This window comes from Mercenaria mercenaria, chromosome 12 (assembly GCF_021730395.1).
Source record: "Mercenaria mercenaria strain notata chromosome 12, MADL_Memer_1, whole genome shotgun sequence".
Lineage (NCBI taxonomy): Eukaryota > Metazoa > Mollusca > Bivalvia > Venerida > Veneridae > Mercenaria > Mercenaria mercenaria.
Genome location: NC_069372.1, coordinates 54,836,008 through 54,854,270, shown reverse-complemented (window position 1 = coordinate 54,854,270; position 18,263 = coordinate 54,836,008). Strand labels below are relative to the sequence as shown.

General features: G+C 35.8%; 1 protein-coding gene across 1 annotated transcript; it reads left to right on the top strand.

The window, feature by feature from the left end:
* Positions 1 to 609: 609 nt before the first annotated feature.
* LOC123534248 (tetraspanin-18-like) lies at positions 610 to 16,788 on the top strand. The gene is made up of 8 exons (XM_045316416.2): positions 610 to 940; positions 4,846 to 4,992; positions 5,818 to 6,045; positions 6,681 to 6,755; positions 7,095 to 7,199; positions 7,851 to 8,045; positions 14,340 to 14,423; positions 15,337 to 16,788. Exons 2-8 carry the CDS (start codon positions 4,885 to 4,887, stop codon positions 15,406 to 15,408), a joined length of 867 nt encoding a protein of 288 aa, XP_045172351.1. The 5' UTR covers positions 610 to 940; positions 4,846 to 4,884; the 3' UTR covers positions 15,409 to 16,788.
* The last annotated feature ends 1,475 nt before the right edge of the window (positions 16,789 to 18,263 follow it).

Below are 18,263 nucleotides of genomic sequence, written 5' to 3'. Positions count from 1 at the left end.
TCTATAATTACTATACTTTTTATCTATAATTAGTACCCTGCAATTTTTAATTTGTGGTCTCTGACCTGTAAAATAATTGACTATGTCTGACCTTGTTCACATGTGATAAATTCTACACTTTTATTGCATTTTTTTAATTTGTGGTCTCTGACCTTTAAAGTTATGTTTCCTATCATATTCCTCCAATTTTATCGATTTATTGTCAAGCATGAATCAATACCATGTTGTGAGGTAGGCCAATTCAGTTATTTGTAAATTTGTTTGGATGCTGAATTACGATTTATTATGTAAGAATAATTCTGAACATTTTCCGACAATACAGAGAATCTTTTTAGAGAGTCAAAAATGAGTCTTCAAAGTTATGTTTTCAAAACAAAAAGAGAGAGAAGAGTAGGCACACCTGTCAAAAAATAGGCAATTAACAAAATACTCAAATTTATCGCATATTTTTGCATAAAAAACGTATTTTTTACATGATTTGCAACCAATTTGTGACCATGAAAAAATGAAAAAATATAATAATATGTTGGTTAAATGCAATTTACCTTTTATACAAAGGAACCATTTATGAAGTTACGCAAGTTTTTAAACCTGGAAAACTTTGTGGAGTTACAATATTTCTGACTTTTAAGCCAAAATAAATACGGGTTTAAAATGATTCAATTTCGTATTATCTCATTTAATCTTTTTTTCAAATGCGGGAGATCTTTATGTGTATTCATGTATATAGAGCGAATTTTCAATGACCATTACATTATAAATGATTATTGTATACCTGTGACCATTAACAGTGCCAACTATCAATATTGAAATATTGGTAAATCTTTACCTATAGTATATGATTATAAATCGGAGGTTTTACTAGTACGGTTAAAACGTTTAACACAGATTATTGCCAGACATGTATTGGAGTAAACCAGGACACCAATTTTGATACAAGGTAAGATTACTTGCTTCTGTTTATGTAAATGTATGTTTATAAATAGCAAACATGCACCAGCACGTATGTAAATGTTTATGATAATTAATTATTCATACTGATTCGTCGTTTAACTTGTACGGAGCGTGACAGTGTTATGAAACGCCTTAAAATGCTGTTAATTAAGACCGATAGCTGAGCCTTTTAATATATATATCAAACATAACGAGTGAACGTATTCATGCAAAATAAAAGAAGAAACATTTGCATAGATAGTGCTAGTGGGCGTGTGGGGTGTTGTACATTCCATTACGTCTCATCAACAGACTCAGTCAAACTTAATCTGCTTTCAGTATGTTGCTTGGTTGCGTTATAGGCTTCCAAAGGATCTTGTTACATATTTTATTAGGTTTATAACATATACTTTCCATATAAAAATGGGGTTTAGGATAAAACTACATATATTACGTTTAAAAATTACCATATAGTAGAAATTCTGAATTCCGATGTCATTTCAAACAGTACCCTTATCATAATTGTTTTTTTTTTTTAACACGATTTTATTTTGATAAAAAGCGCAAAAATAAAGACAACACCAGGTCAAACATGTTTGTATAATCGAGAATGTATACATGTAATCAAAATAACCATAAACTTAATTCCCTACTATTACATTTTCTGACATGCCTGTAATTGAATATATAATGACCATGTTGCGATTATAAACAATGACTCAGGGAAAATCCATCCATGAGTGAAACCCACACTGAATACTACGGAATCCTGTTTGGGCCATTTATAATGTCGCCGTCGCGTTTGCGGGGTCGACACACGACAACGCGAAGTGACATAGCGACATTACGAAGTGACACCCGACAATCGCAAACGACGGCGACAATCCCAAACGACAATGTCGCGGTATCCACTTTGAAATGTCGCCTTTCAAAAGCACGATATATCGCGATGTCACTTCGCGTTGTCGAGCGTCGTTTCGCATTGTCGCTATGTCACTTCGTATTGTCGCGATGTCACTTCGCGTTGTCGTGTGTCGACCCTGCAAACGCGACGGCGACATTTTCAAACGACATGCGATATCACAAACGACGCTCGACAACGCGAAGTGACATTTTCCAGATGTCGTATCGTATGTCGCGTGTCGCGGGTTTGGGTGAGGGTCGACGCGCGACAATTCCAAACGATACACGACACGCGAAGTGACACTCGACAATACGAAGCGACATTTTCATAATGTCGTATCGCATGTCGCCCGTCTACCGGTGAAAGTGTAAAATAAAAAGCTGTATTTCCGTACTTTTCCGTACGTAAAATGTCCATGTTTTCATTAATTTTAATTAATTGTAGAATGTTCCAAACACAAGATATTTTAATGAAATAACTTTCGTTATTCGTCGGAGGACCGTCTCAAAATGTATCATTTTTCGTGAAAATATGCATACTTCATATATTAAAAAGAGAGGTGGTCCTTGTCTGAGGAGCCATATCTTCATAACCTGATGTCCGATTTTAATAAATGATACCTTGTTGCAAAGGGCAAGCCAGTACCTAGAGAAAAGAGGCCACGTCAGGTTCGAACCCGGTCGGCTAGGGGTCATGGTCAAAATCCGGTAATATTCTCAAAATATGAACTTGTCAGAGCAGTCAAGACGGTCCTGAAAACCCAAGCACTACCTTCACTGAGTCCAATGACACCATTGGAGCAATTTTCATGGCTCCCCGGGTCGAGTCAGCTTAGTCTTGGCCAGCACCCTACCACATATAACAAAAGTTTGATCATTGTCTGATACCTGTCCAGAGCTCTGATGGCCTCATATGGACTTGTAAGCAGCTTAAATGTAAAGCCAAGTCATTAAATTTGACCTATGACCTTGACCCCTAGCCGATCGGGTTCGAACCTGACTCTTTTCTTTTGGTACTGGCTTGCCCTTTGCAACAAAGTACCATTTATTAAAATCGGACATCAGATTATAAAGATATGTCTCCTCAGACAAGGACCACCCCTCTATTTAATATATGAAGAAGTATGCATATTTTCACGAAAACTGATACATTTTGAGACGGTCCTCCGACGAAACCGTCGGCGGTAAAATTATACAATTACATATCCGTTTAGATAATGTTTGAATTTAATTTATAAAAGTTATTATCTTGTGTTTGGAACATTCTACAATTATTTGAAGTTAATGAAAAACACGGACTTTTTCCGTACGGAAAAGTACGGAAATACAGCTTTTGATTTTACCCTTTCACCGGTAGATGGGCGACATGCGATACGACATTATGAAAATGTCGCTTCGTATTGTCGAGTGTCACTTCGCGTGTCGTGTATCGTTTGGAATTGTCGCGCGTCGACCCTCACCCAAACCCGCGACACGCGACATACGATACGACATCTGGAAAATGTCACTTCGCGTTGTCGAGCGTCGTTTGTGATTATCGCATGTCGTTTGAAAATGTCGCCGTCGCGTTTGCAGGGTCGACACACGACAACGCGAAGTTACATCGCGACAATACGAAGTGACATAGCGACAATGCGAAACGACGCTCGACAACGCGAAGTAACATCGCGATATATCGTGCTTTTGAAAGGCGACATTTCAAAGTGGATACCGCGACATTGTCGTTTGGGATTGTCGCCGTCGTTTGCGATTATCGGGTGTCATTTCGTAATGTCGCTATGTCACTTCGCGTTGTCGTGTGTCGACCCCGCAAACGCGACGGTGACATTATAAATGGCCCCAACAGGATTCCGTAGAATACTCCCTTATTTCCATTTATTAATATTGAATACCACATTATCATACTTAAATAACCACTTGTCTCCGAGGCCCATGCAGTGGATATGACTCTTTTATTTTGAAAACCCACCAGAAACCACTTTTAAAAAAAATCTTTTCCTTCAGCTTTGCACGAAACTATAAATATCATTTACAGAACAAGTATAGAAACGAACATTTTTCATCAAGACCAGGGGTGTCTGATTCTTTGAAAATCTTTATCCAGAGCGAAATCGATGCCCCATCGATACAATTTACATTATGCTATGTTTTTTGCCCCACTCGCTGTCACAAGTTTGAAGTCGATCGTTACGTTATAATCAGCCTTACTTTAGTAAGTGCATTTATTGCACGAATTCAAAAGCCAAGTGCACTGTTATTGCAACTTCAACATGAGCTTGTCATTAATTTGTGTTATTGAACGGTTTTCTATTAAAATTTGCATTGGATTATAGTAATTCATGAGGCCTTTGAGAATTATATAAAGGTGTATTCAATGCATACGTACATATCTGAAGCGAAATTACAGTGTTTTGCATGCACCTCGCTTTGTAATACCCCAGTCACACATACGGCGCGAATAGCTACGTCTAGCTACGGACCGAAACATAGTAATCCGTATCGATCCGTACCTGAGCCGTACCTCAGAGCAGTCATTCGTATTAATCCGTACCAAAACGTGATCAAAACGTATTCAAAACTTATTCCAAACTTGCAAGTTTCTCCAACTTTTGAACATGCACAAAAGTTTGTGCGAACCGTAGCCATTTGAGCGTGACTTTAGTCCAACTTGGCTGAAACTTATTCATCCGTAGTTAAACGTACTTAAACGTAGTTATCCGTGCTGTTACGTACCTCGCCGTAGCCGAACGTAGTTTGCCGCAGACCCGTCCGTGCGCTGGGCAAGTTGCAAGGCGCAGTCAAACGTAATTCAACGTAGTACCTCGTACCTATCCGTACTTACTCGCGTCCTGTATTGTTTTGTTTGTTTTCTGTTTCTCACCATTTTTCCCGTACTAAGACGTACTGCTCTGTAGTTAAACACCCACAGACTAGTCCTATCCGCACCGTACCTCAACGCACGGACATATCCGTATGTGTGACTGTAGCTCTATATGTTTTAACTTACAGTTTAACCAAGTTGATAGCGTAGTCAACCAGGTGAACCCAATGGCGTGCATGCGGAAACAGTTCCAGTCCGGCCCGGACAATTCCATTTTATCATTCCTCGCCAATCTGGGAATAGTCGTTCTGTGTTTAATCAACCTAGTCTTCCTGGTATGTATTATTTCTTCTACTCTAATCCTTATTCAAATTCTTAAAAAATGTCAGAATTCCATGTAATCTACTCAGAAATATGTAAGAAATAATACTTCAGTGACTTACTCGGAGATAGACCTGTACAACCGCTTAGGTAGTGTTTTTTGTTAATATTCCCAGTAGTATACATATATGCAATCTTACAGACATATTTATACGAAGACCACCTCAAAATCAAAGAATTTGCCATGAGAAACCATCCATAAACACACTCTGAAATGTTTTATATGTACAAGTAGGTTAGACTGTATTGTATCCTGGCAAAGTTTACAAAAAGCAGCAGAACATGTCGAATGTTGTTTTTCTTTGTTTGTTTTTACGGAAAATTTCGATCTCCTGTACTTAAGAACACAAATAACGTGAAAACTTACATTTAAAAAAAATCGACCACCATAACATGGCTCATTTTAAAGGTCCGCTATTACTTTGCAACGAGCCTATCCAAAAGTAAACTTCACAAGTTACAATGCTACCATTATTTTGATACATGTATTGCTGATTGGTAAAAATACATTGTGTCTGAAATCATTCGTCTTCCACCTCTGATTCATGTGGAGAAGCTGGTTACTGAGTTACTGGCAGAGAAATGCCGAGGTTAGTACTGGTATAGAAACCAGGAAAGCTGGTTAGCTTTAACTGTCCACCGTAAACAGCTTAAATACTGATGGAAAACGGCTCTAAACTCAAAACATGTATTCCAGACAAATTCAGTTTTCGAATGAACTCTACTGGTAGCGCTTACCGCTCATATTCTAAACTTTGACGACTATCAATCATTTTTAGCTTCTAGGTATTGGCGTCATAATCATAGCAGACCGGTTGGATAAAGAAATTGACAAGCATGAGGACATTATGAACCTGCTAGATCTGGTGGAGTTTGGAACATTTACCCTGAAACAACTCATCAATGCAATTATTGTTGCCGTCATCTTGTGTGGCGTATTTGCAATCGTGACATCACTCATTGGTGGAGTGGGAGCGTTCTTTACATTAAGAATACTATTAATTTTGGTGGGTAGACCCTCATTACCCTATCTATCTTGAGTGATCTTGCTTAACTTAGTTAATGTTCTTTAGACTAGTTTAACAAAGTTAGAAAATGATGGATTTGGTTTTATTCATGAAGACGTGAATTGAATTATAAAGAAGAGTATAGTTTCATCTGCAATTTTAAAGGGGAAGATCTTTTGTTTTTTGACAAAACATAAAACCTTTTTTGAATACCCCCGACTCCCGATTGGGATTTACATTTCGATTGACTTTTGAGCGTTGAATTTCATATCCCATACAACATCATTAACTATTTCACAAAATATGTCAACATTTAAGAAAGTAATTTCAAAGTTTAAATATTACATATCATATTAATTTGTAATTAAATAGCAAATATCCATCCAGATTAAATCTGCCCAGTTACCCGAACAACTGGTTATGTATATTCCTGACAAACTCTGTATCAACTTTAATGTTCGTGAAAATATTGGTTGTCTCCCTTTGCAGTGACGGATAATTGTCGTATCGACGAAAATTAACGAATATCCTCTATGTATAGTTTTGTAGCTTCAGTATAAGGTGGTAGTCATTATGTATTTTTGTGTATTTACAGTATACAATGACATTAATTATGTATTTTTGTGTATTTGCAGTATATGGTGATAGTAATTATATGTATTATCGTCGAGCTTTACGCACTATCCCTCTGGATTGACCTTCTAGAAAAGGTAACAAGTATTTCCAAAGTCCTAGATGTGGTAATTTTTTATCAATTCATGCTTGCATGTTAGATAACGGTGAAATGAATCAAAAGTCTTTCACGTTACATCTAAACAGTTTCTGCTTGTTCGACACATTTTTGGGCCATCACCAATAGCTCGCCTGGCAAAGACTTGTGCAAAATCAAATGCTGATCACCATATTTAGCGAAAAGGATGTGCATATGTTTTTACAGAAACGAGTTAAAAGTTGAAATCTTTTTTGAGTTTCTCTCGGATACTTTCCTTTTTATTTAGATTAGGTTTTATTATGAAATCGAATATTTTAATTGCCTCCAAACTTTTCAGGTTGATAACACTTTAAGAGGCTGGTTTGAGAAATTGTTAAAGGAATATAAAGGGTCAGCAGTAGCAGACGTATACTCATTAGGATGGGACTTCATCTTTATTTTTGTAAGTCAAGATAACTTTTTATACAGACAATAGAGCTGTTTATACTTCAATACCCTGGATTAATTACTAGATTAATAGCTTAATTGATGGAACGGCTTACCAGACGTAACATTAGTATAGCAAACTAAATACATGTACGACGTTTAGATGTGGTTAAAACCGCAATGATTCAATGTTCTTTATTTTGACATTATATAAAAACGTAATAAAATTCAAAACGCACACCTACGTCTGAACCGTTCCTTTTTATCTAAGCGAGAAAACAGAAGATTAGGGCATGACTATAAAAGAAGAACAATCATTAATTCAGATTAGAATATACATGAAATATAAATATCCTTTTTCGTGGAGTCATACAGTCACTTCATAGATATAAACACACGCTACTAAGTGACTTCCCTGCAAAAACGCCAGAGAGTAAACAGTAAGCTACCTTGCGCATAACTCCGCTGTTCGACTCTAACAACGGGGGTGTACTATCTTTAGACCCTATCCCTGTGTCTGTACAGGTAACAACATATCAAACGTCCGAAGCCGGACTACCTTCCAGATAAGAGACCTGTTTAACTCTATATGTATTTACGATTGAATGAACATATTTAGAATAAAATGTAATTAAAAAGATGCTAATTAATTAAATATTTATGGCAGTTTGGTTGCTGCGGTGTTGATCCTGTTACTATGGCGCACAACGACTTTCAGACATTGCCAACAATATGGTGGTCATCCGGGGATCACGGAAGTGACGTCATACCTGCATCATGCTGCCATGATGTTACAGTTGAAAACTATCTGAACTACAACAATACCGACTGCACAGTAAACATGAACAGCTATCACACGTCGGTATGTTCTGTTTCAAACTGCTTAAGAAATCGTATTTCAAAACTTGGATAAGAGGTTATTAGTAATAGTCCGCACGGTACCGAATATAAGCATTGCTCGAGTCGAGTTTGCTTAATTCAAATATATTTAAATAAACAAATTACAGTGGTATATAACAGTGCTGTCTCAGTCCGCTAGAGGGATATTACACGGTTTCCCATGTTGATACATTATTAATAACTAATATTTTAGGTATCACTTTATGTGCTGAGCACAATAAAAAATGGACCTCGGACATACAAAGAAAAGTTGTGGCTAACAAATAATGAAATATATAAAACAGCTGTATGTGTCTCTTATACAGTGTGCCCATACCACGTGACTTTGACGTCATTTTATGGCTAAGACGGCAAGCCAAATTCCGTCGATTCGATTCTTCGAAGTGGCGTAAGTTCTTTATTTCTTGATCAAATATGACCAAATAAAGTGCAGGCTAAGGAAAAAAGTGAGTACTTCACTCACAAGTAAACGGTTTTATCAACAGATGAACAGTTTTGGCCTGAAAACGGGAAAACTGTTTTGTTTAGAGAAAATGAGCATGGTAAGACGGCAAGCAAGAGCCCTTTTTGACAGAAAACGGATGATTGTACACATCAAAGAAGTCGCACGTATTACCGATTCACAGGAATTTAATGCTGGCTCTCTTGGAGGCCTTAATTGACAAAAATGTAGCCGAATTATTTAAAAACTTTTTAAAAATCCAAAATATGCTAAGACGGCAAGTCCGCTAAGACGGCAAGTCATTTTTATTAGATATACCTGGTTGCACCAACTTACGTAATTCAACACTTCCGTGGTTACAGGCCGTCCATCCTTCTATCAATCCGTCCGTCAATAACATTTTGACTATGTTCTATCAATGCTTATAAAATAGTGGAAACTTTACAGATCGCCCAACACGACAAAAACGAAAATGTTGCAGGCTCGGTTTGACTGAGCCTGTTCATGGACGGCAGTGGAAATGCATGCTACCGTCCACGCCCTCTAGCCCCGGGTTGAGCAGAACTCAACATTTACACATGCTAAAAGTACAAAAAGCAATTTAGAGACATCCGCAGATGTTTTCAAACGGCGGTGAACATGGAACCTTCAATGAACACTTACATGAAGTTCAGTGACATTCATTGATCATTTTCACTTCTACCTTAAATCACAGTGCTGGCAAAATATTATGGCGGTTTATCTCACTGTTATCTCTTAAGGTAAAACTTTATTTTAATTAACTTTGGACCATACATCAACGATTTGTGTGGTTACATTGAACACTATCTATTGAAATACCGACTGCATCGAACATGACAGTATCACATCGGATGTTGCTAAATGCATTTAAGTTGAACCACGAAACTGGTAGAGACTATAATAGTACCGAGTCCAGAACTTGCAAAATATCGCCAACCATTTTGCAATGAAAAAATTTAAATACCAAATTAAGTGTTTTGCCCGTTTTCGGCACGTACAGATATTCTAGGTTTTTTGAACATTATTACATCGTTGATATTTTCAGTACATATGTTAAATAAAAAGGTTAAAGAATGCGGTCATTTCGTATTAAAAATTATGTGTTTTTAAGTCGTGATCCATCACGTACTGACGTAATTTATGAAAGCGAAGAAATCCTTTAACATTCCGAATAACCTCAGTACGTGACAAATGCGCAAAAAAGTGCCATGAAAAATATATTCAAAACTAAGAAACGTTCTCTATTATCATAAACATTTTGCACTCGTCATAATAAAACAGCTATTTTTTGATCGAACATTTGAGTCGGCTAAAGGCTGCAAAGCCTTTTGACAGATCCTTGCTACCATCGATTCTCTAATACGATCCGGAATTAACTGTAGGGATGTAATTCATTAGATTATCTAAAATTTTCAAACATCACTGCATGAATAAGTTAAGTTGGCAATTCCCTTTGCTAAGACGCAAGTACATTTTATCTTCAGTATATGGTTGCACATTCGTAATTGTGCAACATTCCGTGGTTAAGCGTCATCTAACATAAATCGTGTCATAACTTTTGACTATGTTCTGCAATGCTTAAAAGCATAGTGGTAACTACAGTCGCAAAGACAAAAAAAAGTTCATGCAGGCTCAGATTGATGAGCTATTAGGTAATGACGTTAGAAATACATGCAACTCCAGCTCATATTTCTAACGTATAGCAGATATAAATTTACAATCGCAAAAGCTTTTAAAAAGCAATATTAGAACTCGCAGATGTTTTAATACGGCGTGACATTAACTTCTCACATTGAACTAAAAGTCAGTGACATCTTGATATTTCTATAACTTTCTCGTTAATTATGCGGCAGTAAACGGAGAATATGAAGAAGAACTCTCACTGTTTGTTATTACGTACGATTTTTTAAAATATTTAATTCTTAGTTTTCGGGAAAATACAAACAATCTGGCGAAACATTAATTGATTTTCTTTGATTTTATTGAAATCAGAAAGTTGAACTCTATAGTATTGGCGAAACGAAAAAACTCTTTTCATGAAAAGATTAAATCAGTAGGTTTTTTTTAAATTGAACCTAAACTTCAATGTTCGATATGCCATTGCTGCTAATGTCGTTGTATTCATCACAATTGTAAAGTAATAAGTTCAAACTGGAGTATAAAAGTTTAATCGTTATCCGGATAGATAGTTGAAGGTAAGTTATTCTCGATGCAGAAAACTGATAGAAATTTTAAAAATGAAAAAATACAAAACGTATAACGAAAGACTGTAGTTATCCTAATACCATAATGCAACCGCATTAGACGACCAGGCATTTTGATTGAATCTTTTCTAGTTGTATAGGATATAGATCTGTATGCGATTTTTTCTACCTGTCCTGATTCGAATGACAAGGGAGATCGCTGTGTATGAGTAAGTTAAATTATAAACTGCTTTATTTAATTTAAAAATAGATTTTCTTTCTGAATTACTTCCCTTTATTCTTATTTTACCCTTATTTTTGTACAGCTTTTATAACGACTGATTCATATTAGTTATTATTTAACATTTTGCTTTATCGTTTTAAAATCTCTGTAAGGCTGAGTCAGAATATTTGTTTAAGATTTCCTTTTTATAAATAATTATATATGTAGTATATTAATTGCTACAGTGCTCCACTGTTACATGGAAAGCTACACGTTACAGGTAAAAGCCCTGCTCCGCGGCTATTCACATTCTTTTGTGTGTATGCAACCCATGATTACAATAGGTAACAGTTAACGGCCACGTGCCAACCTTTAGCACGCAAAACCACAGGTATTTCATATACAATAGACTCTATTTTGACAGACGTCACTGTTCATAGTCAGGATTTTCATGCTTTTTCAGTGACAATTCAAGTTAAAAGGTAGGATGGGAGCAGGGCTTTAAGGAAAATGGTCGTGATGCAAGTACACGTTTGGTTAACTTACCTATTTGTCTCGATATTTAATGTAATAACCTATATTAATACTTACAAGACAAATAATTGACATCCCTTGCAAATACTGAATACATTTAGATGTTAGGGGTACTTTACTATGACTTTTAACAACATTACATCAGTCCCGGATTATTATAATTGTTACTGAATTGAAAAATTTACATGAAAGTTGTCATTTTGATAAACGTTAATAAAACAGAGTAAAAGCTACAGAGTTTTTAAAATAGATTATGAAGCAAAATAGAATCATAACAGTACATAACGAGAATTCCTAGTCGGTTAAAAATCTCATCAGAGCTAATGTTACTTGTAATTTGACTTTCCGACTCAATTAATAAATCTTATCTTAGTATATCAAATGTTGATGTTTGCCTGATGTGAAGTTTCTAAGTATGTGTGCCCGATAAATGAAACTGTTTGATTTCTTTTAAGCAAAATTGAATCAAAGCATATCAACGGGGCATTTGCGTCTTCTCCCGATGATTTTCATGTGTATAGTTCTTTTTCTTATCTCAAAACTGCATGGAAGTCGAAACAGCAGGATCTTGAGGTAGTTTCCAGTTTGGCGGACCCCACTGACTTCTACTGTTGTTGAAGCAGGGTCGGTCGTTTGTACAAACATTTTAACAAGGTAGTGGAGTTTAAAGACAACAACCCATGAATTAAAGAAGTAGGGTTGCAACATTTTTAATGTTTTGGTGTCAAGATTACTTAAAATAGAAAAAAGTGGAAACTTCACACGTCGTTAAGTCGTGACATCAGTACATTTTATTTTATTAGGCTCGGCTAAACAAGTAGTTGATTTTGCAGAAATGTGTAGAATTATACAACCCTTTCTCCAAGAATTGTGAAAGTTGGTGTATTTGTGGGTGTTTCCAATACTCCCGCTTTCATAGCCTTGGGTATTGTTTAATCACCCCTTGGATATGGTGTCTGCTTTTTAATTTTGTCTTTTGACTGTTCCTGTGAAACGCAGGTTCCATAACCTCAGATCCCCTTCCTACGTGTATCACGTGAAGGTTCCATGTTCATCATCGTTTGAATACATCTGCGGATGTCTCTAAATTGCTTTTTGTACTTTTAACATGTGTAAATGTTGAGCTCTGGTCAAGCCGGGGCTAGAGGACTTGGACGGTAGCATGCATTTCCACTACCATCCACGAACAGGCTTAATTAAACCTAGCCTGCAACATTTTCGTTTTTGTTGTGTTGAGCGACCTGTGGAGTTTCCATTTCTATTTTAATATGTGATATCGTGTTAAATTTTGGGGAAAAAATAAGATTTTTCTATTCTACTCAATACTTTGAACACAGCTACATAGAAATACTTTTTAAAGCATGTCTTCTAGCTTATAGACTGAGTTAAGCATAAGATTCTTATTTGTCAAAACATTATTCTATATATCTGAAAATTGTGTTTTTGATTTGTGGAAGTCGACAGAATGGCTGTTCTTAATAAGTAGCCTTATTTTTAATACGTAACGATTTGTCAAGAAAACATTCACTCAAACATATGAACAACAGACTTGTGAACATATAAAGTAGTATTGATTAGGTCAAAAATGTGTATTATTTGTTGTTGCCTGCTGCATACTGTATATTTATTCTTTAGTTTTCGAACCGCTTTAACATACTTTAATCTTAAATACCGACACGCAGAGGTACATCCAAGATGGTATACATGTGTAGCTTTTGAATTCTTAACCTTTCTAGAACAGTTCTCACCTATATGCCAATCCTGCTAGAGCAAATCAGAATTCTCGTTTAATTTATCTATTAAGCCTCACAATTTAGCAACTGTACAAAAAAAGGCATATAAGGTAGTTCAAAACATCATATGGCTTCACTTATATAACGGTTCTTTGATGTTTACCTATAGTTTTGACAAGAAGTAGAATGATCTACTATTGCTAAACATCCAGTGACCGCTTATAGAGAAGTGCGACTCCATAGACGATATTACTATAAAAAATGACTTGCCGTCTTAGCGGACTTGCCGTCTTAGCGTATTTTGGATTTTTAAAAAGTTTTTAAATAATTCGGCTACATTTTTGTCAATTAAGGCCTCCAACAGAGCCGGCATTAAATTCCTGTGAATCGGTAATACGTGCGACACCTCTGATGTGTACAATCATCCGTTTTTCTGTCAAAAAGGGCCCTTGCTTGCCGTCTTACCATGCTCATTTTCTCTAAACAAAACAGTTTTCCCGTTTTCAGGCCAAAACTGTTCATCTGTTGATAAAACCGCTTACTTGTGAGTGAAGTACTCAATTTTTTCCTTAGCCTGCGCTTGATTTGGTCATATTTGATCAAGAAGTAAAGAACTTACGCCACTTTGAAGAATCGAATCGACGGAATTTGGCTTGTCGTCTTAGCCATAAAATGACGTCAAAGTCACGTGGTATGGGCACACTGTATACGCACATACAAGTGACCATATGTCAGGAGAGTGTGTGTCGTATTGTGACAATGAAATCACTTAAAATTAATATACTCATAGTATATTACACTAGTTACACGTACATGTTCGTTCTTGTATTTTTATGGTATTGAATGAACGTAAGTAAATTCCTTTTTGCGTAAAAGCCCGTGTTTTTGTTTTTTGGGGTTTTTTTTTCTTTCGTTTAGTTGTTGATATTGCATCTTTTCATGAAATAGAACTGTCCTTTGGTTTTAAACTACGGAAATGAAAAAAAAATGTTGGACAAATTCTGTATTATTGCTGCAAAAATGCAGCATGGAAACGATCAACATCATGGCCTAGAACATTTTGCCTATAAATCATACACTGTAAATTTTGTTATTAAACATAGGATTGTGTGTTTTTCAGGGTTGTTATGATATATTTGATGAAATATTTACACGACTAGCATCCGCTGCCATCTCGATAATAACGATCATCTGCATCATAGAGGTAGGTCTCATCATACATTATTATATAGTTGATACCCGAACGCTGATTGTATCTTACTGAAGCGAGGAATGTTCGATAAATTTGTTGACTTCTGCTGTAACTTATGTATTACAGAATATGTAATTGGGTATTGTATATATGCACATAAATATATCTCAGATAGGAAAATGAATATATTGTCACAAACTCCTACCTTTTCTATGAAAGGAATACAGCCTGATGGTTGAGCCCATAAATATTTCTAAAAGTAAATCATTTGCTTTCTATATTGTTAGACTAATATGCAAGAGTTATAGTACCTGATATAAGCAGTGGGGGTGGGGGCTGAGTATCAGAAGAATTACATAATGAAATGTTTCGGAATTTCTTGTCTCAAAACTGTCAAAATTGATTTTTGATATTTCTACTTTAAAGTCCCAGCGGCACAGCATATGTGAATCAGCTATTAATTGCATTTATGAAGCCTAATCACAGCTGTAGAGCTTTAGTTTAATCTCATTGATGTATCGAATGTTTTTCGTTGCTTCTACTGACACTTTAGAACCTCCGTGGCCGAGTGGTTAAGGTCGCTGACTTCGAATCACTTGCCCCTCATCTGATTGTTAGCTTGAAACTTCGATTTTGTGTAGAATTCTTTAATATGAGGAAGCCGCACAGCTGGCTGGTTCTAGCAAGGTACCCGTCCGTGCCGGAAGCGCACGTGGGTTTTTTTTTTCACCATTAAAAGCTGGAAAGTCGCCACATCACCTATTATTGTAAGACGTTTTAAACACAGCAAAATAATCTGTCAGAACTTTTAACACTGAAACCCATGCAGATAAATATAAGGTGTTAGCAAACACACTTTATTGTATATTCCCCTTAGATGTCGAGCCGATATAAATCTTAAAATGGCATTTTTTATTCTTTTCAGGGAGTAGCGATATTTTTCAGTGTGGTTATCATTATTGCTGTTTCAACTAGAAAGAAGGTGGGACTTGTGTGACGACATTTCCTGGATTTTTGTTTACATTAAAACGGCTGTGTAAGAAGATCTTGCCGCAAAATATTGACTTTTCCTCCAGAAGACTGTTATTAATGATAGTGGAAGAATACGACAAGATTTCAGAAGCTTCCCTGGTTCTTAGCGTGCCAGGTGTAAAGACATATACACGGGACTCTATCCCAAAGTTAGTAATGTTGGAGGAGAGGGGAATCGAACTCACAGCCCTTGGTTTTGTAGCTAGACAGAGTTACCACTGGACCACTGCGTCTGTACATGATTACCGACGTTTTGGAGATGTCGTGAATCTCTTTTCGTACTTACCAAAAACGTTTCATTGATTTCCGGCTCCGATTTAAGATCTGCAGTTAATCCTTTTCAAATTCTTTTACAATTGAATCATGGCATTTTGACAGGTTTTGTTACAATATCTTGATCTCAACTTTTTCCCCAGCTTAAATGCCAGGTAGATAGAAATGCGCTAAACAAGACTTTAAAGAATGATACAATCTATGAGTCTGCTGCAGAGATGTATGGTGACTAAATAAAAAGAATATACAATGTGCCTTATATATATATGCTAAACATGTAACATACATTGTATATACAATGTATGCTGCGTGTGCCACAGTATGTTGTGAGGAACGGAGAGAAATGTTTCAAAATATTTACATTCACTTTACGTTTTACTTTAGATGAACAAAATGGCGTCGTTCGAAAAATTCTTTCAAAATTAGACGCCAAAAATGTAAAAAGAACATTAAATTATAGCTTTAACTATTTTTTCTTTATATGGTAAAGAACTGGATATGTTTTAATAAAAACCAGGAACTCTATTTTTTATCGGAAGGCGAATTACATATGAACGTGAGCGGCTCTTTCTAGATGTTGAAAAGATCGATATGTTGACATTTACTCATGGAAAGCATATGTCATGGTAACAAACTTCCTTAATAGCATTCAGTGAAAAATTATTTGTTTTAAAAAGTATATTTGTGATGAACTATTATATTTGTATGCGTTTAAGATGTTTTATGAATATGTTCATATAAAAATGTTACATTTCAAATATTTTTTTTATCTTATGTGCATAATGTTACATTCTTCTTCTTTTATTTTCACGATATTATATTTTTGATATTATTTATTTTCAGTTTCAGTCGTTCTTGTGTGATACTGGTGTTCCGTTTACAAAACTAGTTTGTTCCAGTACTGTTTCGTTATTTCTGTTTTATATGTTTAAATTATTTGTTGTTGTTGTTTGTCGTTGTTTTTTAAATTTGTTTAGTGTTTTGAATGTTTATTTTACTACTGTGTATTTAACCATTTTAACAACATTTTAATGTATCAATGCCAAATTGCCTAATAAAACACAAAACCATTCTTGTACTTGCGTCTGTGTCTCATATGAAATAAGGTGCATGACGGGTGCGCTCGCTAATTATGTAACAAGCACACTCTGTATACCAGGTATGCAGGTAGTAATTTGCCGGATATTCCACCGTAATCCATATTAGTATATAGAGCCATTTTCCCGCTTAGTAAAGGCCATTTTTATGCCAGATATTTATTTATAAGCTTTATTGATGTATGATTTTAAAGAAGAATATCTGCGGATGATTTTAAGTTATGTTATATCATCAATATATGCTTCCAAGTTTGCATCGAAGATGCTGGGTATTTTTTTGTAATTTAATTATACTTTATTGCTTTCTTCACATGGTAACACAAATTTACAAGACATGCATGGAAAAGGCGAACTAAATTGAAGAATTTCATAAATACATGTGTATACGGATTATATATGAGGCAAAAGGGTCGGTAGGGCCACAAGTTTTAACAACATTAGAGGGTTGGCCATTCCCACACAGCAATTGTTGAAATGTATTTTAATTAAAATGTAGAGTATGTTTAGTCATTTTGTAACCTTCTTTTCGATTTGATAAAACAATGAACATGTTGCAATAGCCTTTTATTGTCTTCGTCACTAACTTTATAAACGTACAAAAATATTTTCCTGTGCTGTGACAACTAAAGTGTACATTGAAAAAAAAACATAATCATATACTTGATAAGAATTATGAATCTGCCGGGTTTTTGTTAACCTTTACACACTAAGCATTTATTGTCCTGGCAATTCCAGGAGGATATCAGAGTTTTAAATTGGCTAATACTACCTTAATGTCAAACCACTCGCAGGGACGTAGACATTTGGCTCGTCAAAACACAAAGAATATTAATAGACTGAAATGTAAAAAGATAGTTAAAAGCAAGGAAAAATAGCCTTGATAATAGTAAAAGTATAAAAGCAGCTATCAGACAGTTTAAGATGAAACATGGTCAAAACAGCAAATGGCTGCATTGACCTTCTCATCGGTTGGGAGGTGGACAAAGCAAGATGGAGATAATTCCATTGATACATGTACTGTTCTGGGGAAGAAAGAATAATTTAATTAATCTGTAGTTGCTGTTAATATCTTGTAACTGAGGGAATGGAAGTGGCGTGTTGAGCGAGTGAGTGGAGCTAAGAAGCCTTCTTTGGGGATGGCAACTAATTCATGGACTTTGTACATAAGGGAAAGTCTACTATCAATACGTCGGAGATCAAGGCAACGAAGTTTGAGAGATTGTAACACGTCTGTGAAGCTGGAGGTTTGACGGCAGTCATCCTTAATCCAACGAGCTGCCCGTCTCTGGACAACCTCTAGCTGGTATATGAGCTGGAAGATTCCTGGCAAACTGGACAGAAAATGTGCCATGTATGGTATAGGTTGACCACACTTCAGAGCCATATTCCGAATATCCTGGCAGGATATAGGAGCATTTTCTAACATTTCCTGGCAATGAATTCCGCTGCA

Bases quoted from the DNA above. Each gene is read 5' to 3' on its own strand.
- LOC123534248 (XM_045316416.2), top strand. From the start codon at position 4,885: ATGGCGTGCATGCGGAAACAGTTCCAGTCCGGCCCGGACAATTCCATT. The intron at 4,993-5,817 runs GTATGTATTATT...AATCATTTTTAG, and splicing joins TAATCAACCTAGTCTTCCTG to CTTCTAGGTATTGGCGTCAT. The intron at 8,046-14,339 runs GTATGTTCTGTT...TGTGTTTTTCAG, and splicing joins TGAACAGCTATCACACGTCG to GGTTGTTATGATATATTTGA.